Below are 26,578 nucleotides of genomic sequence, written 5' to 3'. Positions count from 1 at the left end.
GCACTTGGTAGACGAACAAGCGTAGTGTTGCCTGCCTCTGTTTTGTTTCCAATAAACCTTTTTAACCGTAGAAGGAAAGTCTATTTTGCGTTGTGCATGAATTTTTGACCCTGTACAAACCCCTTGGTCCCAATCCCAGAATGCCCGCTAATATTCGACAATACAAAGGGAAAAAATACTACAATTTCTTTTTTTCTTATTTTGTTGAAGAGAGAACGACCACGAAAAAAGAGCGAGTCCTTCAATCGTCCGTGTCCTCATCTTTACCAGGATACATAATCTCCCTTCTCAAAAGAGCTCTGATGTGATTGTACAAGATGTACAAGTACAGCAGCGCCACGAGGCTCGACATGACGGTGCCGAGTATCTGGATCTGGGTGTTGCCAAAGGACTTGCCCAACGTTATGGTTGCCAAGGAAAACCCGGCGTTGGGGAAGATCATGCCCCACCAGGGGAGATGGAAGTACCTGGGCGGTGCGCGCAGCACGCCCGTCAGGGCGATCGAGAACCACCACAGGCTCAGGCCCCAAAGCGCGGTGCCGACGACGTAGGCCATGATCTGGATGACGGCCTTTTCGGTGACGCCAGGCTGTCCGGGCAGGATCGGAACGGGGCTAAGGCGGATGTCAAAGTCGGCGGGGATGTTGTTGGCGATACCGATAAAGGCGAGGGCTGTAAAGGACGGTGGGCCGACCAAGATAAAGAGCGCCGGTCGGGCTTCGCGGTCGGGGAACGTGCTGGACATAAGGCGGCCGATCATGTGGGCGTATATCAAAAGGCTGATGATCATGCCCAGGCCCTGGCTTAGCAGGCCCGCGACTATAATCGACGTGGCCTGCATGCTGGGCTGCGTTGCAGAAATAACCGACGAGATGGTGCCCGCCAACATGATGGGCAGGACGGGCAGGAGCCACGCGGGCATCATGGTCTGGAGTCCGTACTGGTGAGTCGTAAATATGTAGCTGTATTGTGTAATGGTGGCGATCATGGAGATGGTGACATATCCCCAAAACATAACCTGGATCAGTGTGTTCAAAGTGGCGTCGTTTTCTGGAATGAGATATCTGTGTGCGCCACTTATCATTGTGGACACGGACACAAACGCGGTGGCGACGAAGAAGCCCTCCTTTTTGTGTCGTATCGACTTTCCAAAAGTGCCGGGGAACATGACGAACCGGCTGATCATGGTCAAGGTGATGGTGGAGAACAAGATGAGGTTGAATATGTAGACGGCAAGGCCGATGCTCCTGAGGCCTGGGAACTGGAACGGCTGCGCTATTATCAAAAGGGCCAGTGCTCCAGTGCCCATCGTCCACGTGTACCAAGCCCAAGTAAAGTGTTTTATGCGATGCCTCAGTGGTATCTTGGGGCGAGGAGCATCGGGTGGTGTTGTGAGAAGCCGTCCGTCCTGCGGCTGCTCCTGCTTCTCGACCAACTTCTCGAGGTCCGAGTCGGGACCCACGGGGGCAGGGACCTGCCTCTTCTCGTCGTCGACCCACGGCTTCCTCTCACTTATCGACGAGCTTGTCGAGTGAGCCCTGTAGGGATTCCGGCTTGGCTCCTCCCACGTCGGTGCACGCGATATCATCGCCGGTCCGTTGGGCTGGAACCCACCCTGCCTCGGGACATCTGGCCCGCGGAGTGATAACGGCGGCGGGAAAGCGAGTCCTTGCGTCGGCGCCGGCTGGAAGCGAGAGTTACCCGACTGTTGACTCATGGTCCGCGGCCGCAACCCCCCACCTACGTACGTCGAACTCATGGTGCCCTGGATCCGAAAAGCACTGGGCGTGCTCTGCTGGCTCGACGTTCGCGAGTGAGTCGGGTTTTCGGGTCGGTATTGTGAGTTTGCCACTTGTTGTACCGGGCCGTTGTAGGCCTGCTGTGGTTGGGGCGCCATGGCCGGCTGCGGTGGCGTGCTGTTATTTTGCTGATACTGAGGGGCTTCCGCCTCTGCAAATGGTGTTTTCTCCAGCGGATACTCGTTGGTCGGCCTGCCTTCAGCCTCGTACTGAGGGGCTGGCGGTTGAGGCAAGACGAGCTGTTGGTACGGAGGAGCCATCAAGGGAGCCTGCCGTGGGTTAGACCAGTACTGTGGAGCGGCCGTTGAGAACAAAGGTGCCGGAGCCATGGGCCGCTGCGCAGGAGCGCCGCCCTGGTATTGAGAGTCCATTATACAAATTATTAGTGGTTTCTTCCATGGATGTGGATCAAACAAATGTATCGGCCGGCCGATCAGCGAATTGCAAAACTAGCACCAGGCCGTGAGAGATGGGAAGCCATAGTGCCCTCTATTCCAGAAAACAGAAAAGCAGTATGATCAGAAACAGAACAGAGATGCCGGCATCTGCCAGCCAAGATCCAGAAAAAAAAAGAGAGAGAGATAGACCCAGAGAGAAAAGCAAAGAGCTTATCATGTCTGCCCCTGGTCGACTTGTCTGCCAGATCCAGGGTGGTAAACGGGGTGGAAACACCGATCCCCATAATCCACACCAAAGCCGGGCGCGTATCAAAGTCATCTCGAAGTGGGCGTCACATCCCTCGAGAGTTCTGCCCAATGGGGGCCTGAACTGCACTCTGATCTCCCCGAGAATAGGAGGCCCACAAAAAGTCCGACTTGGTTTTGAACCGCTGGATGCCTCGAACATGGATGGGTATGGATCTTGTTGTCTGTACAGAGGTGGTCTGCGAGTTAGTTTTTGTCAGTGGCGGCGAGGAACTTTCTGTCTTGTACTGTTCTGTCTGTTTGCTCAACTTTCGCGGCACGAAAAGTAACAAAAATCCGTTTGCCTTGGCATCGACTAAATAATTAATTCAGAATTCACCCACACTATCATGTTGGTGGTGTAGTGTGTTTTGTTGCCGGCTATTCCCCAACGGTCTTTGGTGGGATCTTCAACGCAGCAGATCCTTTCCTAGCACACCGAACGAGGGAAACAAAGATTGTCGGGGAGTCGTTAGCTTGGTTTGCCGGGTTTGCAGGCATGACCCTGGAAACTCATGTCAAGTTCTGCCGGGCCCCTGAAGCAGAAACCCTCCTCCAGTGCAGAGCCTCACCCCCTACCGCCTGGCCAGGGTGCAGTGTCAAAAACAGAAATGACAACAAAGCTGCTTGTTGCTGTTCTTGGACTGCGGATGCGTCGCCCACTTTTGCCCGCATATGGGTGTCGGGCGGACCGAGTATTGAAGCAGACAGGCAGGCAGCCTTGCAATTTGAGTTCAAAACCAGAGCTGTCAACTAGGTACCTACGAACCAAACAAACCATCACGTCGACTTGCCATCAAAACCAGGACTGACCGAAATATATAGTCATAGTCTCTTCTCGGGAAGCCTTGAGACGCACGGGAAAGGCCGCTCATTAGTCCGATTGACCCAGAGTTTATGAAAATCAGTAGCAATTAATAGCAATTTAATTCCCGGACTTCCGGATGAATCACCAACACGGGAGTGTGTCATGGTGGCGAACTCGAAAGCGAAACAAAAATCCTGGTGTGAGAGAAAAAAAAAATAGAATAAAAAAAGAGAGAGAGAGAGAGAGAGAGAGAGAGAGAAAGGTTTTCCCTCAGTCTTCTTCAACCCAACCCTACAAAAGAACTTGGTCGTGTCTACCTGCCGTTGGGGAATCCCAGATATTTGGGCAAAACAGAACGGCCCCACCATGAGCCATGAGGGAGGGAGGTACCCCTGACAGCGTTGTACTTCACGTGGGACGCAAGCTCCCTTTTCGCCCGCGAGCCCATCTGCCATGAAACTTCTGCAACAAAGGGGAAACACTGCGCAAAAGTTAGCACCTTGCTTAGTAAAATACCGCAGTACTTACTGTATTTAGCACCACATGAAAAAACAATGGAGGAAAATCATTTGCCTAAAATAGTCCAGAATAGTATGGGAATTCGAACGAGCACGATCCATATTCCAGTCACCGATGCTTGATTCGAATGGCCGGTGTTAATCCCAAAAAGACGTCGCTAGTCCGCTTTGCTTCAACCCGAATTTAGAACCACACCTTAGGCGTAGGCGCACGTGACGGTGTATGGAATGTTCAACAGATGCTTGGCAATATCTCTTGAACCCGGAGCTATTCTTGATCAAGCCGTCATGCTCAGCAAAAATAGAGAGGCGAAAACAAATTAAAATTAAAAAAAATTCGATAAGCAGAAAAACCTACTGGGCTTTGGTTCACCATGTCCTCATTAGATTGTTCCTAACTTCCGACAAGGTGGCACACGTGGGATGACAGGGGAAGTGTATCCCATCCCCATCCACAGGACCACAGCACCTCTCGCCGGGCCCTTTCTAATTTCCATCCATGTTCAATGTCGACTAGTCGAGCGACTCGAGATCAGCTACGAAATAAAACTTTTTTCTTTCTTTTTTTCTCTTTAGCGTCATGTATTTACCACGGTACTTAATTACGAAGCAATCAAGCATGTGTAAGCACGCACCAGCTTGTGCCCTTTTGATCCACCAGCATTCGGTTGCAGCTACTGTACCAAGCTTTGTCAGGGAGTACTGCGTATACAAAGCATAAAAGACTTGGCAGCTGTCTACGGTTTGGTCTAGGTCTCCCAAAGTCTCATTAATATGGATACCTGTACGGAATCACGACCCCCTTTCGTCAGGGCTCGGCATCCTTTTATACGATTTAGGTCTGCCAAGCCTACTCCCAAACTGTTCGAGCCCCAATTTCTGTCGATTAACCGATAACTCAAATAGCGTACTGCCCCCCAGACTCCAGCGGATGGTATGCATAATTTTGTATGGTTGCTCGTATGGTTGCTGTTGTTGCAATGGTGTTCAAGTGTCCCCTGCGTAACAACCGGATTCCCGGGTTTTTGAAGTACGGCAAAACCGTCGATGGGTTATGAATAGGTAAGGTAGCCGTCAAGGTTTTCATGCACACCCACATATTGTCTCCTTTCGAATCTTTCCGAGTATTCCCAAAGCACATGATCTTCGACCTTGGATTTTTGGAGACAAGTTCTCGCTTCGAAACAGCGCTGTTGCTTTATTTAACCTTTGCGCTTGCTCCTCTCCAAAGCAGCCATCCTGAGTAACAGCTCCCTCAACAGAAAACTTTGGAATGATGCCGGAAGAGGGCAATCAAGGCAAGCCGTACAGGCCAGGCCCAGGCAAGGGGAAAACATCTGGTCGAGTGTTTTGTGCAAGGTCACCTGATATGAGTTGGCTTGTCGGTCATCCCATAACCATGCAATGTGCTTATAGAAATTTAGTCATGGTTTAAGTCGAGGGCTGCATTAGTGATTAGAGCAGCTGCATGATGTTCAAGACCATGTGCAGACAAGTTCGGCCAAGCCGATGTCTACATTCACAAGGCGAGCTGTTGAATTAGTGATGATGCTTTTTTCTGTCCTTTTTTTTTTTTTTTTTTTCTTCGGCCAAGGCAAGATCCTCTTGCACGAGAGGCCATACATACTATTGTCTCCTGTAACAGCCGACATACACTCAAGAGACAGGCAACTTTTAAATTTTTGTTGAATCTATATTGATGCACAGCTTGGCAAAGCCAACGGTGACTGGTCTCACCAATACAAAGAGAGCAGCTGTAAGCCTGATTTGGAACTTGCTCTATACATGCTGTCGACGCCTGGATCGTCATTCGAGTTCTTTCTTTCTTTTCTTTCCTTTTTTCTTTTTTTTTCTCTTCTTTTTTGGGGGGAGATGCGTTGTGGCTTTACCACTAAACCCCAGCAAAAAAAGACAATCACTCTTCTTGTTTCCGTCCCAGCGACAGAATACCGAAAGATATCTTACCACTGATTCCGGGATTTGCGTTATCCGGACTCGGCGTCGGCGGAGGGAACGGCAACGGGGCCATGTTTCCCCCTCCCGGCGGCCCATTCATCTTTGTTATCCTCACGATGAAATCCGCCGCCGCCCCGGCGTCCCGGTTATACGTAAAGTGTGGGTCGAAGAGCTGCTCGCCGCCCTTACATATGTCGTCACCTGTGTGGCAGAAGATCATGCTGTCGTCCGACGGCAGGCCTGGCACTGGTGCTGGATTATCTGATATTGTTGGTAACATAGTGTCAGTACTCGGCAGTCTGAAGGGTTGCGGGATATATAAGACGCAATGACACGAGAAGAGTATTGGAATAAAGTGAGTAGGTAAGCACTCACAAGGATCACCAAAAGTCACGGCCGCGGACACAACCGATATGCCTTGCGGACCCAGTATCCGAGCGGCGTTGTGAACGAGCTGGCCACCTTGCGAATACCCCGACAAGACAACCTTTGTTCCTGGGCATTTCTGCCCGGCCTCAGTCGCAAGCTGGGCCCTATGTTTGCAAGTAGATATCCAGTCAGTCGTCTGGCTAAAACACTTCTCATTCCCACTATCCCTCTTTACTCTTTCTTGACCTCGACATGCAACAAACCGAAAAAGGATCAAAGCAACTCACATCTTGGACGACCCGGAAGCGTCACCACCACTAAAGAACCCCTTGGAAACCGCTGGGTACTCGACGCCCTGGACGTTGAGCCTGTCGGGCCCCAGGCGCGCCGCAAGCGCCTGGAAGAAGGGCGGGCCGGCAAAGGTGCCAACGTTTCCGGACTCGAGGGTGCCGCGGGCAAAGAGCACCGTTACGGCCGCGCACCGGCCCTCGACGAGACCGTTCTGCGTGTCATTGCCGAGATCCTGGTCCCTCTGCCGGATCGGGGGTGCTACGGCTGGGAGAGGAGGAGGAGGAGGGGCGGCCGCCCGGGGCCGTATCGCGGATTGGGCCGACGAGGATGACGGCAAGGCGACGACGGTCCCTGCGAGCAAGAGCGTGAGGGGGAGGATGCCAAGGCTCAGGGGGAACATGGTTTCTTTTTTATGCTCTTTTCTTGGTAATGGAACTGAAAACAAAGGACGGCAGTTTTGATGTGGTGGGCAGGCCCAAGTCGTCACCGGCTCGAAAACCCCAAAATACCACCCCAGTCGATGAATAAATATTCTGGAGGTCGAGAAATGAGGTATTCCAAGACACCAGGGGAGATTGACCCCTGATGCCTCCAATCTTGAAACGCAGTGAGGTGAGATCGGCTCAGTGGGAAGGTGGAAGAATGATGTTTTCTTCCGATATCACCAGCTGTCAGCAACCTGGCTTGCTTGATATAAAACCGGGTTGACCCTCTTCGATAAGATGATATAATAGTCAGTTAGGAGTAGTGCTTCGTCAGGAAAGAATCATCATGAACAAGTCTGACAAGGGCGAGCATGAGTTGACGGCGAGGAGACAAGAGAGAGAGAGAGACATGAGAGTAAAACACGGGAGAACAGGCGAGAATATAACAGCCAACATGATGTAAAGTTTAGAAAAGCTCATGTCACAGAAGGACAAGCCTCATGAGACGAACACTATACTAAGACCTAGCCGGTTGCAAGTTGCCTGACCTCATCAGAACGAGAAACCTGAAGTGGCATGCGGCGAATGCAGGGACACAGACGCAGCAGTAGTGGCAGAAGATGGGATCCTCCCATCTAGGCACAACGCACGGTCAGCAGGCAGCCCCTCCAGACATCAAGACCAGGCCGAGGCTGCCAGTTGAATTCCCACATACCCGCACTGGAGGTAGATGGAACTCACAAAGGGCCAGATGAGACGCAAAATTGCTGTGAGCCACTGACTGAGCGGAACGTGCCTCGCCTCAAGAGTCTGGTCCTGGCCTGCTGGTGCCGGTTCACCCTGCCGCTCCTAGGCTGACACTGCATTAACCATAAGTGCCAACGGTAGTAGTTCCTCCTGCACTTTCAACGAAGATCAAAGGCCAAATGCTGAATAGCCGGGGTAAAAAGCTTCCAGTCTGTTATTTTTTTGTTGTGCAGCAATGTAAAACCTTCTACCATAACCGGAAAAAAACAAAAATTCCCCGTTTGTGCCGAAGATGACTCCCTAAGACCCAAAGATTTGACCGAGACGAACGTGCTCACTCCATTCAAGTGTGGGCCCTTCCCACGGAGATGAGTAGCGATAACAAAAACGTTCGTCGAAATGATGAAAACACCTTGCGCATAGAGAATGCCCGTCCCATGGACAGAGCGACTGGAGCCGCCCGCCCAGCCCGAAAAGCCAAACCGATCCTCATTACAAAAGACCTTCGTCGCCGTGGGAATGATCGGGTCGGATCGGTCATTTATCGTCGTTGAATGCGTTCGTTCGTTGCTTAAGCAGTGGGGTTGGGGTTCATCTAATTGAATGACGGCAATCAGTATCATGATCGAGCTGGATTGCTGGGTTTGAAGTCCATCTATCCTCACCTTCCTCTTGCCACCGGGGGCAAGGGTAACGTTCACGAAACGGCGAACGTACTGCTCACGCTTGTGAGCGCGTCCCTTGGGCCTCTTGGGCTTCTCCTGAGGCTCAACCTTGGGGGTCTGCGACTTGACCTTGCCTGTATCATAGCGTTTGATATTAGCATCAATCGATGAAATCGAGTTGTCGCCTTGTGCTCAATCAAAGACGCGACCGCTGTCGAAAGAGAGGGCTTCACGATGCCGGGTGGCGACATCGAGAAATCTCGTTCGGTCGGAGACAGCTCGCACTCTTCAATCGTCCTTGATCCAGTCCTGCGGAGGGAGATGCTTACCGGCTCGGGCAAGAGAACCGTGCTGCTTTCCCATTTTTGCGAGTTTTGTGGTATGACTGACGATAGAATCGGTCGGTACTCGATCGTTTGGTGGTTTGTCGGTAACGTAGTGTTCGATGGCGACGCCGGCTATTTTGGAAAGACGGATTGTCGAGATTGTGCGAACAGTGACTGGTGGGGCCTGGTCCCCGCTTCTTGACAGCAATTACATAAGGTTGTGAGCGGCATCACGTGAAGTGACTCAGTCTCTCGCTCGCTTATCACGTGCACCGTCAAGCCGCTTGGGCCGCCTTGGCCGCCTGCGGAGTAGCAAAACGGATTTAGGCAGTGTGGAGGAATAGAAGTCCCGATGCCTTGTGTATAATAATTAAGCAGGCACCTTAATTGCGGGTAGCAACACTTGCATGGTTCGTGACTGATCTCTCTTGATACATCTTGCGCGTTCCGAAACAAATGAAGCCTGGTAATGAAAGCATTGAAAAATAGAAATAAAATAGAAAACCGATACTACGCCTCGCTGCCTTGCTGTGGACTTTGCACCTCGGCATGCAGACTATGATCACTCTCTCAATGTCTCTACCCAAGGGAATAATAGTCCTTACTGGCTCACCAAAAGGCATCAGGCTAGCGCAAGGCACGCAGGTAGCACGGCACCCGCCACGCAGAGTCGAGTGCCACAGCACAGAAAGCCTGCCGGAGCAAAACGACGTCAAGTACTATTGACGTGATCGCAGTCAAATATTCGATATTGCATCATGCTTCGAATCTGACAAGCACTTCCCTTCAACTCGGCACTTTCGACGCCTGTTATCGAGACGCCGGTCAAGCTCCGGTCCGGCAACCCATGTCGGACTGTCCCCAATTGGCTATTATGTAAGCGACACTCCGGCCTGTCGTCTGGCTTGTCTTGTGGTCATGTGTGGGGTTTACTTGCGGCATCGACGTCAAGGAAACTCCGCTGGCAGCTTTAATAATGTCAGAGGTAAGGAGTCAGTCATTCATCCCGTCTCATATAGTGCCAACCTGACCTTTGGAAAGGGTGGCCACGGATAATCAGCTTCTGTCACGGTTATTACCCGCGGTCTGGTTTATTGTGCTGGTTTTTATTAATTGTCGGCACCCTTCTATGGAATACCGGAGCCTCGCCTTTTGACTTCACTATTCGTGCTTGTCTGCCTACCTACCTGCCTGTTTCGCCGTACTTGGTTGGCTTCCCCTCACTCAACCTCAAGACTTCCGGCCCCTGCCGTTCTCGACAGCCCCATGCCATGACTGCGACAATCCCAGCGTGAAAATCTGCATCCTATAGCTGCATGCGGCGGTGAACTCTGTTATCTCAATCAGCGAACGCAACCCGCGAAACAAACGCCCATTCGAGCTTATTCGAGCGCATACCTGCCTGTATGCTTGAAACGACCACGACTTGACACTTAGTAGACCTCATCTCCCAGCCATGGCTGGGCCAGCGGCTGCATCTGCGTCTCTGGGTCGCACACGACACCGAGAGCGTTCGTCGTCTTCGGCTTCTGCCGCCACGATTTCCACCTATGGCCCGCCCTCGACATCGGACGGATCCTCGACGCGCTCCCTCTCTCCTATCGGCCATTATACATCTTTCTACCAACGTCGCCGAAGAAATAGCAATGCGGTCGCGACATCCCGTGCAAAATACTTTGCATTTGCGTCAGCCATCTTGTCGGCGCTTTGTGCTGGCTCCATCACCACATTCTCCCTCTACGGACATATATTTCAATCAAGATTACGATATTCGCAATTCGAAGTGAATGGAGTTGCGATCGCAGGATCCGTCTCATCATACCTCCCCGTCCCCGTTCTGGGGTACCTTTGCGATCGATTAGGTCCAGCACCACTGTCGCTCGGGGCAGCAGCAATATTCGGAGCAGGCTATTCCCTGGCTGCGGCTGTCTTCATGCATGTGGACGCGGGAATTCGCTTCGCAAATGATGGGGACGCCCACTCGGCGCATCTCATGGTCGCCAAGTCTGGAGGACCCTTTACATACGCAGTCATGATCGCGGCCTTTGTCTGCATCGGTGTCGGCACCGCCAGCATGTATCTAAGTGCTGTTGCAACGTGCGCAAAGAGTAAGTGATCAACGTCTTCCGAAATCGGACAATATGACTCAAAATTGGGGCGTTGCTGACTATCATTGAACTTGCTTCAGACTTCGGCAAGGGGAAACATCGTGGACTGGCACTAGCTGTCCCGATAGCCTCATTTGGCCTTAGTGGCATGTGGCAGAGTCAGGTCGCCAGCCGGATTCTCTACGAACGTGCCCCCGATGGCACTCGTGGCGATGTAGATGTTGTTCGCTACTTTATGTTTCTCGCCATTTTGCTTTCAATAGTCGGCGTCGTCGGCTTCTTTGGCCTTCGCATAGTCGATGAGGAAGAACTGATCGAGAACGCTGTCGAGGAGCTTGAGCGCAGTGGCCTGCTCGATAGTAGCGTGCTTTTCACACCTGGTGGCATCAATCGAGTCTCGGGCGGCTACGGAACCATAAATTCTGTTGTCGCCGAAAGGTCTAACCCGTTCGACGACCATGACAGGGCAACCAATAGTTCCAGCGACGAGACCGCCGTCGCACCCGAGTCTGTTGGTCTACTCAGTCCGACCGCCAAGCACGGCGATGAGGAGGCTGCAGACATTGATGATGGCGCAAGCGACGACGCGCGGAGAGTCAAGGAGTGGGTTCTTAATGCTGAGACGCGACGCTTTCTTTCTGACCACACAATGTGGCTGTTTGCAGCAGGCTTTTTCTTTATGGTAGGACCTGGCGAAGCATTCATCAACAACCTAGGAACTGTGATACAAACCCTTTACCCTCCGCCAGGCACAACGGCACACGTATCTCATCCTACATCTGCTGCAACGCACGTCTCTCTGGTTGGAATTACTAGCACAATCGCCCGTCTGGCAACGGGTACATTGACGGACCTGCTCGCTCCTACCCCGGATACCGCACACATCCAACTTACAGCATCCCAAATCTTGGAACCACCTTCATCCCCTGGATCGGGGCGGTGGGCCAGCACAGTCTTCAAGAGAGGTCGTGTCTCAGTCTCTCGCGTGGTCTTTCTGCTTTTCTTTGCAATCCTGCTCTCAGCTGGGCTAGCGACTTTAGCTTCGGGGGCTATTCAAAACCATGGAGAGCGGTTCTGGATAGTCTCTTCCCTGGTCGGTGCTGGTTATGGTGCTGTTTTCAGCCTTACGCCAATTATTATTACCGTGATTTGGGGCGTCGAGAACTTTGCCACGAACTGGGGAATCGTCGCCACGATGCCTGCCCTCGGCGCAACGATGTGGGGACTGATTTACTCAGCCGTCTATCAAGCAGGAGGCGCGGGCGGCGGCGGTGACATCTTTTGCTACGGCAAGCAATGCTATGCCTCCACATTCTGGGGAATGAGCGGGAGCGTATGGGTTGCTTGCGGGCTAGTGATGTTGGCGTGGAAGGGAAAGAATGGATGGAAGCAGAGGGGGATTGTCATCTAATAATTCCATATCGTGTTTTGCGATATGTTTTTTTTTCTTTTTTTTTTCTTGCTCGATTTCTTTTGTTGGAGTCTTGGATCATATTCATTCATTTATGTGGCGATTATCGAATGGGCGTTTGGCGTGCGTGTCTATTACTATCATTATTTCCATGTGGGAACCCCGGGTCTGGCTGGGCAGTAATGTCATTTTGGGTAAATATAACTGCAATGTTTCGACAAATATAGATATAACACTTGAGCAATAGAATCTTTTTACCAAGTGTTTTCCTGGCAATGAATCACCCTGTGTCTCAAGCTGATCGTTGCACCATGGCGTTCCTGATAGCCGGGGATTCTTGCCCTACCAAAATGTTCTTCAATGGGTGAATTGTAAGTTCAGGCCATTAATGTCCCTAACTTAATTCTTATGTGCTTGCTTTTCCTGACTTGTGTCTATTTCCGGATTCTCCAGGCTTTTCTGCATGGTTCACCCTTAAGGACGCCACGGGCCACATTTGTGCAGAATTGCCCTATTGACAGTAACATGTGTTGCATAATGAACGCAGACATCCAATCAAGTCTGCTGTTGGTCTCACTGTCAAGAATAATAAGGCTCTTGTTATATTTTGAATCAAGATCAAATCGTGGTATATACGGCTCCTAAAATCGAAAGACATTACACTACAGCGAGGGGTTTTCGGCGCAAGTGTATTTCCCCGGAGTTCCAAGACAATTCTCAAAAAAATCCAAGTCTGCGTTACCCCTTGTCCCCATCCCCTCTTATCGCATGATTTAAAATTCCCCCTATCATACCGTTTCCCTGCATCCGTTTCCCTACTCCCTACCCTGAACCCTCCTGGTCCAATCGTCCGTAACGCGCATACCATCCACGACGATGACGCCCCTCCCCCTTCCGACGCGCTCCTCGCGCTGCCACCACTTCTTAACGTCCTTGCTGGGGCGCTCCACCTCGGACTCGCTGTCCGCCAGGCCGCCGCTGCCGCTGTCGGCGCCGACGACGAGGATGATCTCCTTGTTGAGCCAGGCCTGCATCTGTGAGACGACGATGCCCTCCTCGCCCGACAGGGACTCTTGGAGGTACACGACGTCGGGCTGGAGGTGGCGCAGGATGTGGCTGTGGCCGGTCGAGCTCGTGAAGGGGAGGATCATGGTCTCCTTCTCTACAAGGGCGAGGGCTTGGCTGTAGATTGTGTTGAAGGCTGGGCTGGACGCCGTCGCTGCTTGTCTTTACAGGTGTCAATTATTGTTTGTTGGTTACCAAAGGCGTCAAGGGAAGCTGTAAAGGGAGGATGGGGTTTGTGCAGGGGAGATAATAATAACTTACAAGGGCGTCTTCTCTTCCTTTGGTGATTGAGCCTGGTTGTGGCTGATATTGGAAAATGACGAGCTCAGAGATGGGGGAAGGTTGCCGGAAGCGTCAGCTCCGGCTTCCTTAAGGCCGGGGGCATAGATCAGAACAAAAAGCTTGATTTTGGAGAAGTCGACGGTCTTGGGGATGTGTGATAGAAGAGACTGAGAATGATAAAGTTAGTAATTGCACAGATGCACTCAATATAAAGGCTACTGACAGCATGCTCATGGAAATCATCCTCGTCAATATCATCCATATGCATATCCGCAGACACAACTATGGCGACGGTCTTGCGCTTCTTGCTACCGTGCTTCGACGAAGATCCCTTGTCCTTCTTCTTGGCGTCAGCCTCCTCTGACCATGTCTCGTGGTCCGCGTAGGCGTTCTTATCCTCTTCGCGGATGGCGGCGAGAGCGCTCCCGACGGCGGCACCAGCGGCGGCGACACCAGCCGCAACCGTCTTGCCGGCGCTGTCTAGGAACTGCTGGGGGCTCGGGGTGCGGCGCAATGCGCCCGACATGCGGGTGCCCCAACCGCCCACGCCCTCGGAGTGACCGTCTGCCTTGACGTCGACACTGCGGTTCGCGGCGCCGTAGGGTGGGTTGTCACCATAGTCTGCGTTCTCGTAGTCGAGGTGCTGGTCGCCTTGTTGATGCTTTTGAGGATATGAGGATGGGTTGTTGTTGCTGCCACCGTTGTTGGGGCGATTGGAGACCTCGTCGTCGTCGTCGCTACGCTGGCTCCATGCCCAGGCGGCGATGCCGACGGTGGCGACGGTGACGGTCAGCACCAGCGGGACCCAGTGAGTCCAGACGCCGTGGCGGCGCGAGGAACCGCGTTGATCCGACATTTACTGGTGGCGGGGTGGCCGTAGGTTCATTGCATTCCAGTCGCGGAGGTTTGTCAAGATGGGACGACAAGTCGTGCACATGCGCGAATCGCGGGCTTGACCGTTGGGATTGTGGCTGTTTTTTTTGAGATTCGATTGACGTCGATATTTGCCTTGGCCAGGGACCTCAATAAGGTAACTATCGCAATATGGACGTGCGCAAGGACGGGCCGCTCAATTGAGGCTGGTCCTGTACGGATTGTCCACTTTGGTCGAGTATCGATATGATATAAAGTGGCTGGGAGGCTGGTCAAGGTCGGTCAAGTCGTTAAGGTACACGGTAATGTTGACAACCGTGCCTGAGCTGAGGCAGGGGCTGCATTACTCCATTTTTCGGTGGTTGGCCGGGTGCCAGTGCTCAAGTCTCCACTTCGTAATGCGTATTGCTTGGGATGACGCACCTTCCTGTCCGGCCTGCCGAGGGTCAATTGAGAGAGAGAGTGGGGCGGGGGTTTTCGATTGAAGATGTCTAGTAAAGCACGTGATGCGCGGGGCAGCTCAAGGTGGGATTGGTTTTTGGCCGAGACAAAGCTTTGCTTTTACCCAAGAAGAGCAAATTGTCAGTGAAATAATGACTCAGCATAGAATATAGCATCACGAGAGTGACTTTGGCCAAAGGGTGAAAAAGAAATTAAGAAATCTCAACAGAATCGAGTAGAGATATCTAGCCAAAAACGGCGACTTAGCTGCCTCTGAACCCGGCTACCATCAATCCCTGTATCATGCCTCACGCCGTCACGGCCGTGGCTCCAGGGCTGCAGGCCTTGATTCTTTGTGGCCCTGGCTCATCTTTTCCTACATTCACCACGAATCCCGATGAGAACCCCAAGGCTTTGCTCCCCATAGCAAACAGGCCAATGGTGTGGTATCCATTGAGCTTTTGCTATAGGGTGGGAATCACAGGTGAGATCGCTATCGAGCCTGGTCCAAGGGATAATGATAACTAAATTGCTTCATACTACACTACAGATATCACCCTTATTTGCCCGCCAACGGCAGAAGAGGCTCTCAACGCCTCCCTTAAAACTAACCCCTTCCTCACCAGTTTACCTCTTCCCACCCCTACTCTTCTAGCTCCCAAAGACCTTACATACAACACAGGAACCGCAGACATTCTTCGTCTGCCCGAGGTTCGCGAGGCTGTGACTCAGAACTTCATCGTCCTTCCCTGCGACCTTGTATGTGAGCTCGGTGGCGATCAGCTGGTCCAAGCATGGATGGTCAGGTCGGCCAAGCTGGAGGGCATGTTCACGGAGCAGCAGTCCACTCATGAGCCGCGCAGTGGCGGTCTCGGCGTGTGGTACGACACCAAAGCAAGCCCTATCAAGGGCGAGGAGACGGATTTTGTCATAACAACTCCAAGCCCAGAGCTGCCGGTCGCGCCACCGAAGGACTCTGTGTTGACGCGACTCCAGAACGTGGTATATTCCATGCCAAAGGATACGCTCAACGACATAACAGATGACAACGAAGGCTTCCCCATTCGTCATGGCTTGCTTCGCGCTCACTCCCGGATACGGATGGTATCAAGTCATCGGGATGCACACGTCTATATTTTTCCACGTTGGGTAATGGATCTTGTCAAGGAAAACCCCCACATGGAGAGTATTGCCGAAGACGTCGTTGGCTGGTGGGCCAAAGCCACTTGGCAGAATGGACTTGGAGCCAAGCTGGGTTTGGACCGTATCTTGGGCACGTCCAGCGACGAGCAATCATCCGAGACATCCCAGACCAGCAGCCCATCGACACCAACCAAGGCTGATAGACCTACACTGCCAAAGAGGCTATCTTCTGTTCCAGACAAGTTCCAAGTTCCTCATATGACAGCGTACATTCACCCGTCGGGACCAACAGACCCGTTGATCCGCCGTGTGGACACAGCACAAGCACTACTTTCGGTCTCGCTCCAGCTCGCAAAATTGCCTTCACTGGAGGAGACGGGCGTCGCAGCAGCAACATCCCCTTTTGCGCATTCCCGCAAGGTCGCATACCCGGAAGGCGTACGACCCAAAACAACCATCACGCGGCCCGACAGCCTGGTGGCCGACAATGTCATTGTCGAGGAGAAGGTGTCCATCAAGGAGTCTGTCATCGGTGCCAACTGCAAAATCGAGGAGGGTGCGAAACTGCAGGGCTGTCTTCTGATGGACGGCGTCGTCGTTGGCAAGGGCTGCAGGCTTGTCAGGTGTATTCTTGGAAAGCGAAGCCAGATTGGAGAGGGCTCTACGTTGATGGAATGCGAAGTACAAGAGAACTTACTGGTTGAACCCAAGAGTGAGTTTGATCCGTCCTCTCACCCTTTCTCTCTCCATGTGCGCACATACATGAGTGCGGCCATATGCGAAGTTTTGCTGACATTGGTGGATTCCACACCTGTAGCCGAAGAAAAGAACACCAAAATAATGAGTTCGTCGGGTCTCGAAGCTACCGAGGAGGAGATGCAGGAGGTTCTCGAGGCAATGTCGGACGTCGAGATTGGCGACGAGACAAAATAGGGCCGCAGCTAGAGTGGTTATGGAGCGCGCTTAGTGTACGTAGCCGTCTACCGTTGGTCGCTAAACAAAACGGATAGCATGCAGCAATATGCCTCGGCGGGTCGGGTCGGCGGCTAGCCGACCCCAACGGTTACCCGCAATTCTCATTAACAACGCCTAGTCTGTTTACTGTGTCAACTTACTTTGCTGGGGCGCAGAGCAACAGTACAGACGCGGGAGAGCCTTGCGTAGCCCAGGACTGGAGTGGATTGTCATACACGGCCAACGGCGCGACCTCCCGGCTTGGGCACTTTTTGAGCGGGACGGTAATCCAGGAAGCGTTGGTTTGTCAATGGATTATGCAGGCAGAGGAACACTGAAGCAATTCGCTATGACGAAAGGAACTCCAACCTTTGACAAATTCGAGCTTAACAAACAACATTTGAATATGCTCGAATACTGTGATGTGGCCTTGGAGTACTCTCAAGGTCTTAGGGCCAAGGATCCTGGGATCTGTACCTTTGAAGCAGCTTTGACTTTTGTTCCCCGACGCTAGACCATGGCGGAAAGCCAGCTCCATGCTAGCCTAGAGCTTGGGTTCGTCCCTCACTTCGTCTTACCTCTATATCCCGATTTAACCAATTTTCAGCCCAACTGATGTATCGTATCCATCTCATGACTTACTGCAAGCAAGATTCTTTCCTCTCTTTCTGTCCCATCAACAACTGACAGCACAGCACCGCAATTGACAACAAAGGCCGTGGCTATGATGGGCGGGGGAAACTTGCTGGGGGACATGGACCAATCACAACCTTTACCATCCTCCCGGTAAGTGTTCAAAAATCCAATTTCCCCGTCGATGTTATCAGAGCAAAGCAGGTGTGCAGCAAGTCGGTTTTTTCTTATGCACTATGTGCTACGTAGAAAATATTTCGATGTAAATAGATGAGGGGTTCCTGTTTCTAATGCAGGAGCCTCTATTCCGCAAAAAAAGAGAAAGGTGCGATGTCGGGCTATAATGAGGCGCTTCCAACGGGTATGTATTTTCGTTGCTTTTTTAGTCGCCTAATACTTAAGTTGCTGAGGTACTATGGCTCTACTTGAACTGTAAAGCGGCAAGAAAAAAAAAAGGCTGTGGGGTGTCTTGGTGTGAAGTTTTTGGTTGGTGTGCCTTGGGGGTGGGTGGGTAGTACGAACGACGTTTTCTTGCAAGTTTCTTTGGCAAGTGGTAGTGGTGAGTAGTGATGGTGTAGTGGGGGCTGAACGGAGGAAGACCCAAAAGAAAGAAAATCCCGCCCAAAAAATACTCCGTGGAATGGGGAGGCGGCGCCCCCGCCTCATGGGCGCGTAAGGTGTCAATCACATGAATTAAGCGAGTTGAGGCGTACGTTTGCCGAGAGGAAAAGAAAAAAAAGGAATAGAGGGTGTATAGGCATCAAAGTTGCAAAATGTTTAGGTAGCACAAGACAATGCTGACTTCATGTATCGCTTCTATAAGTGAAACTGAAACCTGCATCGAGTAATACAAGTCAAAAAAGAAACATACGGAGAAAAAAGTATATTCAGACGACACAGTCTTTTTTTTTTTTTTTTTTTAAGTTGTCTTTTGGAGGGGCGGACGTTTTGCTCCACAACAACTGCCTACCTGTATACCTGTTGTTGGGATCAAAAAGGTGTGGCCCAATTGCTTTCTGGACAGCGTATTTACTCCGTACTCTCATGCCAAGTCGACCGGTAGTTGCCGACGGCAGAAAGGAAGGAGAAAAGAAAGCAAAGGAGGCAGAACGATGATGCTACCTACCCTTTTGGGTATGAATTAGGTAGTTTGAAAGACAAGAACAGAAAAAAAAAAGATTCCATGCGATAGATGGTATAGTAGGGTACTGTTTACTCGCCTGACCAGGACCAACATTAATATGTGTGACTTGACTGCTCCAGGAAATGCTTGCGGGGATGCACTACCGAACAAGGAGGAGCGGAGTGGTTTGTTGATGCGCACAAAAAAGACATTGGACGAAAACCAACAACTCTGATGGGGAACCAGGGTAGAAAGCCGTCTGGTCCGATCCTTGACGTTCCACGTACTTTCGTAGAAGGTCCTGATTTGGGCATGTCCACTTGGGTAATGAGGTCTCTCCCCTTCCCCCTGTTGGTTGTAGTACGTAGCTGATGTAGGCTGCACAAGGTCTTTGTTTCCTCTCTTTCTCTCGATGGCCTTCTTTTGAGGCCAGACTCAGCTAGCTGGAGGAAATGAGCTGTAGACTTGCTAATATGCGCAGTTATTCCGAAAATGACATGGGTAACATTGGCACTATTTCGAGCAACCACCGCCCATGGTTGTTCTGGTTGGAACAGAGGGGAGTGTGCATGCAAATGAGAGGAAAACTAGAAGTTCGAGAAGAGGAAAAGAAAAAGTCGAAAGGCTGGTTTGGTAAATTGAACTGTAGAGGCTGAGATGGTTCGATATTGCAAGTAGGCTGTCCGATAGGACGACTGGTTGGAAAACGAAATACGGCACAATACGCAAGTCCAAAGACGGGACCGATGATTTAGACTCCAAGATTTGACGTCGGCAACTCCGGCATGGCAGACTAGTCTAGAGGGTAGGAAACTGTACCTATTTTGATATGATTGATCAAGGGAGGCGTGGGATTTAAAGTGCCATTGCTTGCTAGACTAGTTCTAGTGCTTGTCTATTTAGCTCCAGGCGTTACCAAATGAGGAAGGTTTCAGCGGCCTGACGACTCCCTCACACCAGGAACGGGGACGTAGAATAAGGTGTCTGATGATATGCTTTGTTCGAGCTTACGGGCTATTTCGACGACGAACGCTAAAAATATCGAGGTGTCTTGCCAAAGCCAAGGTAGAACTTCGGTAAGCTTGGTGAGTATATTACTGTACGGTAGGCAACGAGTCCTGTGGTCAAGTACCGATGCTGCCGGTGTCACACACCACGAAAAAGTATCTGGACGTTCGATGCTGGTTGTATGCTAGCAGTGGGCATGGATCATGGCTTTCTTTCTTCGACAGCATGATCCTAGAAAGAATTTGCAGCTCTAGTCTAGACAGAAAATACCCGAGCTAGTGACTACAGCTGCCAACCTTTCGGTTCCGAAATGACACCCTTCACCCTTTACTATGCCTCGTCTGGAATAGCACGATCTGATGGGTAGAACAGGATCCACTAATTATGTGAGCTATCTGTTTTTCTATCTGCCTGGCTGAATACTGAGTGCCTGATGCAAACGGATGGCAGGAACAACGTGGTCCGACCTTTTAAATCCGTAACTCTTATAAGCCCAACAGACTATGGAACTCTAGGTCGAATGCCAATTATCCATCATGATATACAGCAGTATCAGGTGATCTTGTTAGTTGAGTTCCTGCCTTCTGAGAGGCAGGCACGCACAGCTGTGTCACTCGGTGGAGGATCTGTGAGCTCTGTACCACGCAAACCGAACACCTAGGTCTATCGCCGCAAGTGATTGGACTGAGAGTGAGGACGTGCGATGATCCGTGATCGCCGACCTATCCCAGGAGTTCGCCGAAGGAGAATAAGTGCAAGCAAAGCAGCTTGGCAATGAAGGCATCGCATGCCAAGGGGTGTTACATGCCGAAGGCTGGGGTTGTCTGTAAGTGGCACTCTGCTAGTACTACTTGGCGCAATCGCCACATTCATTTGGGTATCAGGACCTTTCTGTATAGCTATGAGTGATGAGTAGATGCACTTTCAGCAAGTATAAACAAAGCACGTAGTGAGTATGCTAGTTGTCGTTGTTCTGCCTCGGGCGGGAAATAAATAGAAGGAGAGTGTTCGCAATCGTTAGTATCACGAGGTCGCTTGCTAACTTTGCCTGCCAGAGTTCTTTCGATGGTAAGAGACCTCTTCCCCCGCACCACGTCAGGCCAGGTCAGATGTGTGATGGAGTTGATGCCAAGTTGGAACTAATCAAAATGTGTTTTAGGCGTGAAACTTGATCAAGACCAACTAGGTTCCTGATGCTGGACAGTTCTGTTTCCTGCCCACCCAACCAAACGCGGCGATCTAATGGATTTCTTGCCCGACTGTTTGGGGTAAATGCGAGAAGGGCGAAGCTGCACTTTGAAATGAAGCCGTTAAGGCATGATACATCAAATGTACATCGTAAAGGCTTAGGTTGCCTCGCGATATAGGCGCAGAGCCTTGATATTAGCTGTTGGTTGCAGCGATGAAAAGCAAGACGACCGGGTGTAAGCGGTCGGGCAAGGTGAAGTTTGTCAGGACGGATCCCACGGTGCTTGAATTTTAGCCAAGCCTCAACTGCCTTTGCTTTACTGTACGAACTGCTACAGTAATTGCAGCATGGTACAGTATGGTTGCTCCCCACTGTGGCCCAGGTCAGCCTTGAGCCGACCCGCTAAGCCCTGATTTTAGGGACCCTTGTCGGGCTAATATGGGCTGCAAGGTGCACAGGGCGCCCAAGGGGCCAACAACGCCAAACCGCCCCCGATCTCCAGCTGATGTTCATGGAAGGAACGGCAGCGAGAGACTCCACCGCTCGATTGTGGCGCATCGGACCTGCCGTTCCCATTTGCGTTGGGGGCCTGTCTGTCATCAATTGCTTTGCATTTCTTTCAGCGCGGCCGAGATGGGATGATTTGCACTAGATATCGTCACGTCATTCAGTACTTGCCAATATCAAATATTTATTTGGGTCACTGTACCTTCTAAAGTAGATACCTACCCACCTGACTTTGGCCAACAGAGCAGCGTTGAGGCTGTATGTCATCGACTGAAATCAGTTTACCGGTACATCCACTACCTTCCCCGACCTGCGTTGGCTAGCAGCGGCCTCGTGATGAGTGGGGCGGCCCCAACCAACACCAAATATCCGCGTCGCCCTGCGATCGTTGTTTGTCGCGCGCCAAAACCAACTAACCTTTGGTGGCTCATGCCATTTCTTCTCTGACGTTTTTTTCACCGGTCTGACGGCTCCGCTTGGCAGCCAGCCACGGTCGATCGGGTGAAATGCCCTACCAGACCAAACTAATACTCTTTAGGTCTTTTCTGCGAGAAAAAAAGCGGCAAAACAACACCATCAACACTGAATCCTGATTACCAATGCCGTCAAAGAAGACAGACGAAGACCGTTGACAGACCACGCTACGCTTTTGGTTCCCGCAACCACGTTTAGTTCACCGGGCCAAAAGCAGGAAAGGAATAAACGCTCCGACGATCACGAGGAGCGGCGTTTCCGCACAACGTTGTTTCGACCACAAGCTAGCCTCGTTTGCACTACTTTTTTACCTTTTGACCTAGGTACCTACCGGTATTTACCACCTAGCTAAACCATATTCGCGCGTTTTCTCCAGAGCGTAGCTTGTCCGCACCTGCTACTTCGTACTCTACTTGATGCCGTCGCCAACGAGCGTTGGCAGTCCTTCTGATCCTCATCCTGCGCCTGTCACTTTATTGTCAGAATCGTCCGTGCTCATCCAGTCTGCTACGTTTATGAAAAAGCACCGCGACAGCTAGGGCGCATACAATAATAGCGAGCAAGCCACCGGACTAGGTCGAGAAGGCGGACGCCAGTCTACGCGCAGAATGCTCCCTCCTGCCCTCCAAGTTGTAAGAGATTTCAGCTACGTCCTCAGTCGATGTCAGCACAGAGCTCCCGGGGCAATGTCTCATTGCCAGCCGTCTGCCAGAGTCCGGGGCGCTCAATTGTGTGCCAGAACTGTGGCAATCATTGCCCATTGCCATTCCAGACCAATGCTTGGGTGTTCATTCCAGGTTTCAATTAGTGCCAGTTCGGGATGTTTATGGAGATATAAAGGACAATCGCACTGACGTTGGCACTGGCTGATTGATCTACATAGAAGTACTTCCGATGAGCAGCCGGCCCGTAGTTGGCTACATCCCTCATTTATGCGTTCATCCGGTCAAGCTGCTCTATACTTTAACCTTAACGGGAATCGGCACTCGAGGCGCGCTTGTGTGTTAGCGCCTTATCTAGACTAGTTCAACGTTGGATCAACTAGAGAAACTACTCCACGTAGGTACCTAGGTAAGTAGGTAAGTGAGAAAAAGATAGACAGAGGCGAGCAGCCCACATACTGTATTCTAACCCGGCATCCACGTCTTGACTTCTACATACCCAGCTTGCTAGGTAGGTACCGTTGTTGTGGTAGCTTTTTTGATGCGTTGCGGTTGCCAACAACGTTGCACTGCAGTATTTGCCAAATGCGGTAGTCGGCTGTGCACCGCCAACGCCGAGCAATACAGTACATTCATTCACAGCCCATCTTACCCCTGCATCTTACCCCTTCCTCAACTCGTCGACAAAATAGATATTGCGATCTTGGTTATCTGGACCCACAGACCAAAGTCCAGTCAGCCTTGAGAGCTACAGGTGCTTTAAGTAAGGCACCTTACCTACCTACAGGATAGTATTAGCACGGCAATACAGAACTGGCAGGGTACCTGGTGCATCCACAGAGAGATCTTGCACCCACCCATAATAACCTAAGGTACCTGGAAACACCCCTTGCAAAACCAGAGCTTAACCCAGGAACAAGCTATCCCCCACTCGGCTGTGTCTACTCTGCCCTTATCTCCGCTTTATGCTCTCCCTGTTCCTGTCTGTTTCTACTCTATCGTTTGTCCAGACCTCTCCTCACCACATCTCCCGTCGTCGGTCTCTCTTGACGCGTCTAGCCAGGCCCAAGTCCTTAAACATTACATCAATGCAACCAATACAAAGGGCTTCAGACAGACCTAAGGGCAGGTCAGTGCTAGTTGATGGTGGTGGTTATGGTGTCAAGGAGATCGGCCAGCATGCCCCGAACAGGTACTAGAATATTTCTTATCTCCGTGGCAGGTGGCTGCAGTCCGATGCGCGTGGGCCGTAGCATTCCAGCTCGAGGCTCTACTGATTTTCCCATATAGCCCCTCGTCCGTATTGCACACCAGGGTATGCCTCTTCCGTACTCATTTTCATTATTTCCTTGTTCCGGGGTGTCTTTCAACTGCTTAAGCACACCCCTCTACCCCTACTGCAGTCTTTCCCATGTCCTTTCCTGTCTTTCACCCCGCTGTTACCTCTGACATCTATCTCGAGTATAACTATTCAGGTCTTCCCTCCCATCGTCAGGATTCCAACTCCCCTCATTCTCCCCATAATCATCATCATAATTGGCTCCCGAGAACAAGCACGTTATTCTCATATCTGGCTTTTAACAAAAACCACTGTCTTCTACTCTGTTCCTCTCAGCGGAAGCCAGTCATACCATCGTAAACATGGATCATTACTACTCCAGTGTAAAGTACGAACCGGGAAGCGATATGAACAGCAGCTACTCCAGTGTCGCGTCCTCAGACTTTTCAGGGAGTCCAGCATCAACCCGTACTTCGGCCACATCTGACTCGTGTATATCACCGCCATCACGACCCATGTCCTCTATTCAATATGGCATCTCAGGAATCCACTTGAATATGTCACCACAGGCTCCCCTCTACGCTGAGGACTATGTTCATGTGCCCCCGCCCATTACTCAGGGCTACCTACATGTCACTCACGACTACGCACAAATCCCTTCCCAGAGCAATGGAGGAAGCTACAACGGCCCACAATACAGAGACAACTGTCCAGCCCCGGGGTATTTTCCTCTCCACCACAGCCTGCCCGAGTTCTCAACATCTGCTCCTTTTATAGCGGCAAACCACGGCTATCACGCTAGGGGTACAGAGTCGCCATCAGCCATGTCCATATGGTCTTGCGACGGCGCCGCTACTCCTGCATTCTTCGATAGCCCCTGTCCTTCTCCAGTCTCTATGGCTGCACATGCCTCAGTGTCCCCGACACCGACACCTTCGCCTAGGGCTTTGGTTCACAGACGGCAGAGGAGGAGAGTCTCGCCCAACAGCACCCGGGGTGGGACGACAAGGCGTGTGGCTACAGCCCACGGGCTCGAAGTCGAAGTCACTGCCTTTCCCAAAAGTAGATTTCCCTGCACGTTCTCAGGCTGTGGGCGCACCTATGCCCGGCCAGAGCATCTGAAGCGCCACGAGAAGTGAGTAATCAACCGCCCGGACGCGAAATTCATAAATTTACACACAAAGACAGACGCTTACCCATGTGCCACAGAATCCATGATGACGACGCCCAAACCTTCACCTGCGAGATGTGCCTCGACCTCATGCCTGCGGAAAAGGTCCACAGAGTGAAAACCCGCTTGGACAACTTCATCATGCATGTCAAGAACCACACTGATATCAAGGGGCATAAAACGTCGGCCTCGAGGACAAAATATCACCCAGGCGCGCTAGCATACCTTCGATCCCTTGAGGCTCAGCAGAAGAACAGGGGACGGGGCACCAAGAAGTCGGAGCACCTTTGCAAATTATAATCAGCGGATCAGCGGATTGGCAAGCATAGACTGCGTTGTTGAAACAAGGTGGTTGTGAGCACACATAAGGATTGGTTCTCTACCAAGGCATGGCAGCAAACGAGATGGGAATCATGGGATATTGCTTGGTTCCATTTGGGAGTTTTCAGGAGTCATATTGGCATTACACTATGGGTGATAATCTTGCTTGTCATGTCTGCCGCGACCTCCAGTTTGAACATTCGGAGGCTTTGCACTGGCTTTTGTTTCTTTTTTTCCCAGTTTGTCTTCATATCTTGTATTTTCTAGTGCAAATCTACTTGTATGCTTTGAACAGTTCAGAAAATCATATACTGCATAGATCTGGCTTCTGGCCTCGTGTATGGAATCTGTCGTATCACACATGATCAAATCAAAACTGTTAGGGCAGACATTCAGCCGCGGACTGACTTGAAATGGCAAAAACCTCTTCTGACGCAGACCGATGCTTGTGTGCAGTGTCTACATTCCACTTCAATGATCCTCGTCCAGTCCCAGGATCCAGCCACCCCGGCTCCCCGTGCAGGCGAAGTCTTTTTTTTCCTTGTTTTTTGTCTTTCCAGGGGGGCCCTTTTCGCGAACCCAGTCGTCACTCAACATTCCCATACAGAGCTGGGGGGCGCCAATCTTCTCTCCTTTAGGCTGAGCATCTTTTCGGGGGATTTGAGGAGGCTCCCCAGAGTGCGTCCGAGACATATTACTTTTTTTTCCCTCTCTCTCTCCTCTTCCTCGCTCGCCTCCTGCCGAGGCAAGAAACTGGGAACACGGGAAAGTGTAGACGTTAGTGGCTTCTTTCCCCCCTTTCCCCCCTTCGCAGCATACTTCTGATTCTCTATGTTCTGTAATTTCTGTGGCCACTCCGCTGCGCTTTAATCATGTATTCCACGTGTTCGCAATCACTTTTGATGCATTTCATTTCTGTTCTGGGTCATTTTTTGTTTCTCTTCATGGGAGGGATTCTTTTTTTTCTTTTCTTTTTTTTTACCTGTTCTGATGATCACATATTTCCCCCAATGTTGTGTCCGTCTCAGTATGTGTTATACGATTGGCTACCGGGGGTATTTGGGGGCGTCTTCCGGGGGGCGCCCAGGCTCGCCAGGTTGGGATAAGTCGATTTCGAGGGTTCTTTTTACTACCCTTACCCCTCTACCCCCCCTTGTCTCCTTTCCCCCCACGCCCACATTCTTTTCTCAGCTATTCGCTTGCGCCTTCTTTTCTTCTTCTCTCTTTCTTTTTTGCTTTTTGCTTTTTGCTTGATCTGCCCTGCTAATTTGCCGACGGATCTGGTGGTATCGACTCCCGCCTCCACATCCCTCCCACCGGCTCACCAACTGCAGGATGATGGAGAGT

At 51.3% G+C, this 26,578-nt stretch overlaps 8 protein-coding genes across 8 annotated transcripts; 3 read left to right on the top strand and 5 right to left on the bottom strand.

Moving 5' to 3' along the window:
* Nucleotides 1–241: 241 nt before the first annotated feature.
* Nucleotides 242–1,759, bottom strand: MGG_02394 (malic acid transporter; the record flags this gene model as incomplete). The annotated part of the gene is made up of 2 exons (XM_003709124.1): nt 242–1,684; nt 1,745–1,759. The coding sequence occupies 2 exons, from the start codon at nt 1,757–1,759 to the stop codon at nt 242–244; spliced, it is 1,458 nt and encodes a 485-aa protein (XP_003709172.1).
* Nucleotides 1,760–5,458: 3,699 nt separating this feature from the next.
* MGG_02393 (cutinase) lies at nt 5,459–7,022 on the bottom strand. The gene is made up of 3 exons (XM_003709123.1): nt 6,421–7,022; nt 6,140–6,297; nt 5,459–6,025 (listed from the first exon to the last, which is right to left on the bottom strand). Exons 1-3 carry the CDS (start codon nt 6,822–6,824, stop codon nt 5,724–5,726), a joined length of 864 nt encoding a protein of 287 aa, XP_003709171.1. The 5' UTR covers nt 6,825–7,022; the 3' UTR covers nt 5,459–5,723.
* A 1,145-nt stretch (nt 7,023–8,167) lies between these two features.
* On the bottom strand, nt 8,168–8,624 carry MGG_02392 (40S ribosomal protein S30; the record flags this gene model as incomplete). The annotated part of the gene is made up of 3 exons (XM_003709122.1): nt 8,168–8,191; nt 8,262–8,395; nt 8,591–8,624. The coding sequence occupies 3 exons, from the start codon at nt 8,622–8,624 to the stop codon at nt 8,168–8,170; spliced, it is 192 nt and encodes a 63-aa protein (XP_003709170.1).
* Nucleotides 8,625–9,496: 872 nt separating this feature from the next.
* On the top strand, nt 9,497–12,370 carry MGG_11919 (uncharacterized protein). Its single transcript, XM_003709121.1, has 2 exons — nt 9,497–10,695; nt 10,776–12,370. The coding sequence occupies exons 1-2, from the start codon at nt 10,044–10,046 to the stop codon at nt 12,104–12,106; spliced, it is 1,983 nt and encodes a 660-aa protein (XP_003709169.1). The 5' UTR covers nt 9,497–10,043; the 3' UTR covers nt 12,107–12,370.
* A 328-nt stretch (nt 12,371–12,698) lies between these two features.
* MGG_02391 (uncharacterized protein) lies at nt 12,699–14,756 on the bottom strand. The gene is made up of 3 exons (XM_003709120.1): nt 13,677–14,756; nt 13,433–13,620; nt 12,699–13,333 (listed from the first exon to the last, which is right to left on the bottom strand). The coding sequence occupies exons 1-3, from the start codon at nt 14,307–14,309 to the stop codon at nt 12,922–12,924; spliced, it is 1,233 nt and encodes a 410-aa protein (XP_003709168.1). The 5' UTR covers nt 14,310–14,756; the 3' UTR covers nt 12,699–12,921.
* A 124-nt stretch (nt 14,757–14,880) lies between these two features.
* Nucleotides 14,881–17,835, top strand: MGG_02390 (uncharacterized protein). The gene is made up of 3 exons (XM_003709119.1): nt 14,881–15,251; nt 15,318–16,622; nt 16,728–17,835. Exons 1-3 carry the CDS (start codon nt 15,071–15,073, stop codon nt 16,841–16,843), a joined length of 1,602 nt encoding a protein of 533 aa, XP_003709167.1. The 5' UTR covers nt 14,881–15,070; the 3' UTR covers nt 16,844–17,835.
* A 3,623-nt stretch (nt 17,836–21,458) lies between these two features.
* MGG_11925 (uncharacterized protein) lies at nt 21,459–25,556 on the top strand. The gene is made up of 3 exons (XM_003709118.1): nt 21,459–22,430; nt 22,682–24,874; nt 24,949–25,556. The coding sequence occupies exons 2-3, from the start codon at nt 24,102–24,104 to the stop codon at nt 25,208–25,210; spliced, it is 1,035 nt and encodes a 344-aa protein (XP_003709166.1). The 5' UTR covers nt 21,459–22,430; nt 22,682–24,101; the 3' UTR covers nt 25,211–25,556.
* Nucleotides 25,557–25,676: 120 nt separating this feature from the next.
* Nucleotides 25,677–26,389, bottom strand: MGG_16115 (uncharacterized protein). Its single transcript, XM_003709117.1, has one exon. The coding sequence runs from the start codon at nt 25,922–25,924 to the stop codon at nt 25,703–25,705; it is 222 nt and encodes a 73-aa protein (XP_003709165.1). The 5' UTR covers nt 25,925–26,389; the 3' UTR covers nt 25,677–25,702.
* Between the last annotated feature and the right edge of the window lie 189 nt (nt 26,390–26,578).

The sequence above is a fragment of the Pyricularia oryzae genome, chromosome 1 (genome assembly GCF_000002495.2).
Source record: "Pyricularia oryzae 70-15 chromosome 1, whole genome shotgun sequence".
Classification (NCBI taxonomy): domain Eukaryota; kingdom Fungi; phylum Ascomycota; class Sordariomycetes; order Magnaporthales; family Pyriculariaceae; genus Pyricularia; species Pyricularia oryzae.
This window is presented reverse-complemented; position numbering and strand designations above follow the sequence as displayed.

Bases quoted from the DNA above. Each gene is read 5' to 3' on its own strand.
- MGG_02393 (XM_003709123.1), bottom strand. From the start codon at position 6,824: ATGTTCCCCCTGAGCCTTGGCATCCTCCCCCTCACGCTCTTGCTCGCA. The intron at 6,298-6,420 runs GTGAGTTGCTTT...TTGCAAACATAG, and splicing joins GCTTCCGGGTCGTCCAAGAT to GGCCCAGCTTGCGACTGAGG. The intron at 6,026-6,139 runs GTGAGTGCTTAC...CAACAATATCAG, and splicing joins CGTGACTTTTGGTGATCCTT to ATAATCCAGCACCAGTGCCA.
- MGG_11919 (XM_003709121.1), top strand. From the start codon at position 10,044: ATGGCTGGGCCAGCGGCTGCATCTGCGTCTCTGGGTCGCACACGACAC. The intron at 10,696-10,775 runs GTAAGTGATCAA...AACTTGCTTCAG, and splicing joins TGTTGCAACGTGCGCAAAGA to ACTTCGGCAAGGGGAAACAT.
- MGG_02391 (XM_003709120.1), bottom strand. From the start codon at position 14,309: ATGTCGGATCAACGCGGTTCCTCGCGCCGCCACGGCGTCTGGACTCAC. The intron at 13,621-13,676 runs GTCAGTAGCCTT...TATCATTCTCAG, and splicing joins ATGATTTCCATGAGCATGCT to TCTCTTCTATCACACATCCC. The intron at 13,334-13,432 runs GTAAGTTATTAT...ACACCTGTAAAG, and splicing joins AAGGAAGAGAAGACGCCCTT to ACAAGCAGCGACGGCGTCCA.
- MGG_02390 (XM_003709119.1), top strand. From the start codon at position 15,071: ATGCCTCACGCCGTCACGGCCGTGGCTCCAGGGCTGCAGGCCTTGATT. The intron at 15,252-15,317 runs GTGAGATCGCTA...ACTACACTACAG, and splicing joins CTATAGGGTGGGAATCACAG to ATATCACCCTTATTTGCCCG. The intron at 16,623-16,727 runs GTGAGTTTGATC...CCACACCTGTAG, and splicing joins CTTACTGGTTGAACCCAAGA to CCGAAGAAAAGAACACCAAA.
- MGG_11925 (XM_003709118.1), top strand. From the start codon at position 24,102: ATGGATCATTACTACTCCAGTGTAAAGTACGAACCGGGAAGCGATATG. The intron at 24,875-24,948 runs GTGAGTAATCAA...CATGTGCCACAG, and splicing joins CATCTGAAGCGCCACGAGAA to AATCCATGATGACGACGCCC.
- MGG_16115 (XM_003709117.1), bottom strand. From the start codon at position 25,924: ATGTCTCGGACGCACTCTGGGGAGCCTCCTCAAATCCCCCGAAAAGAT.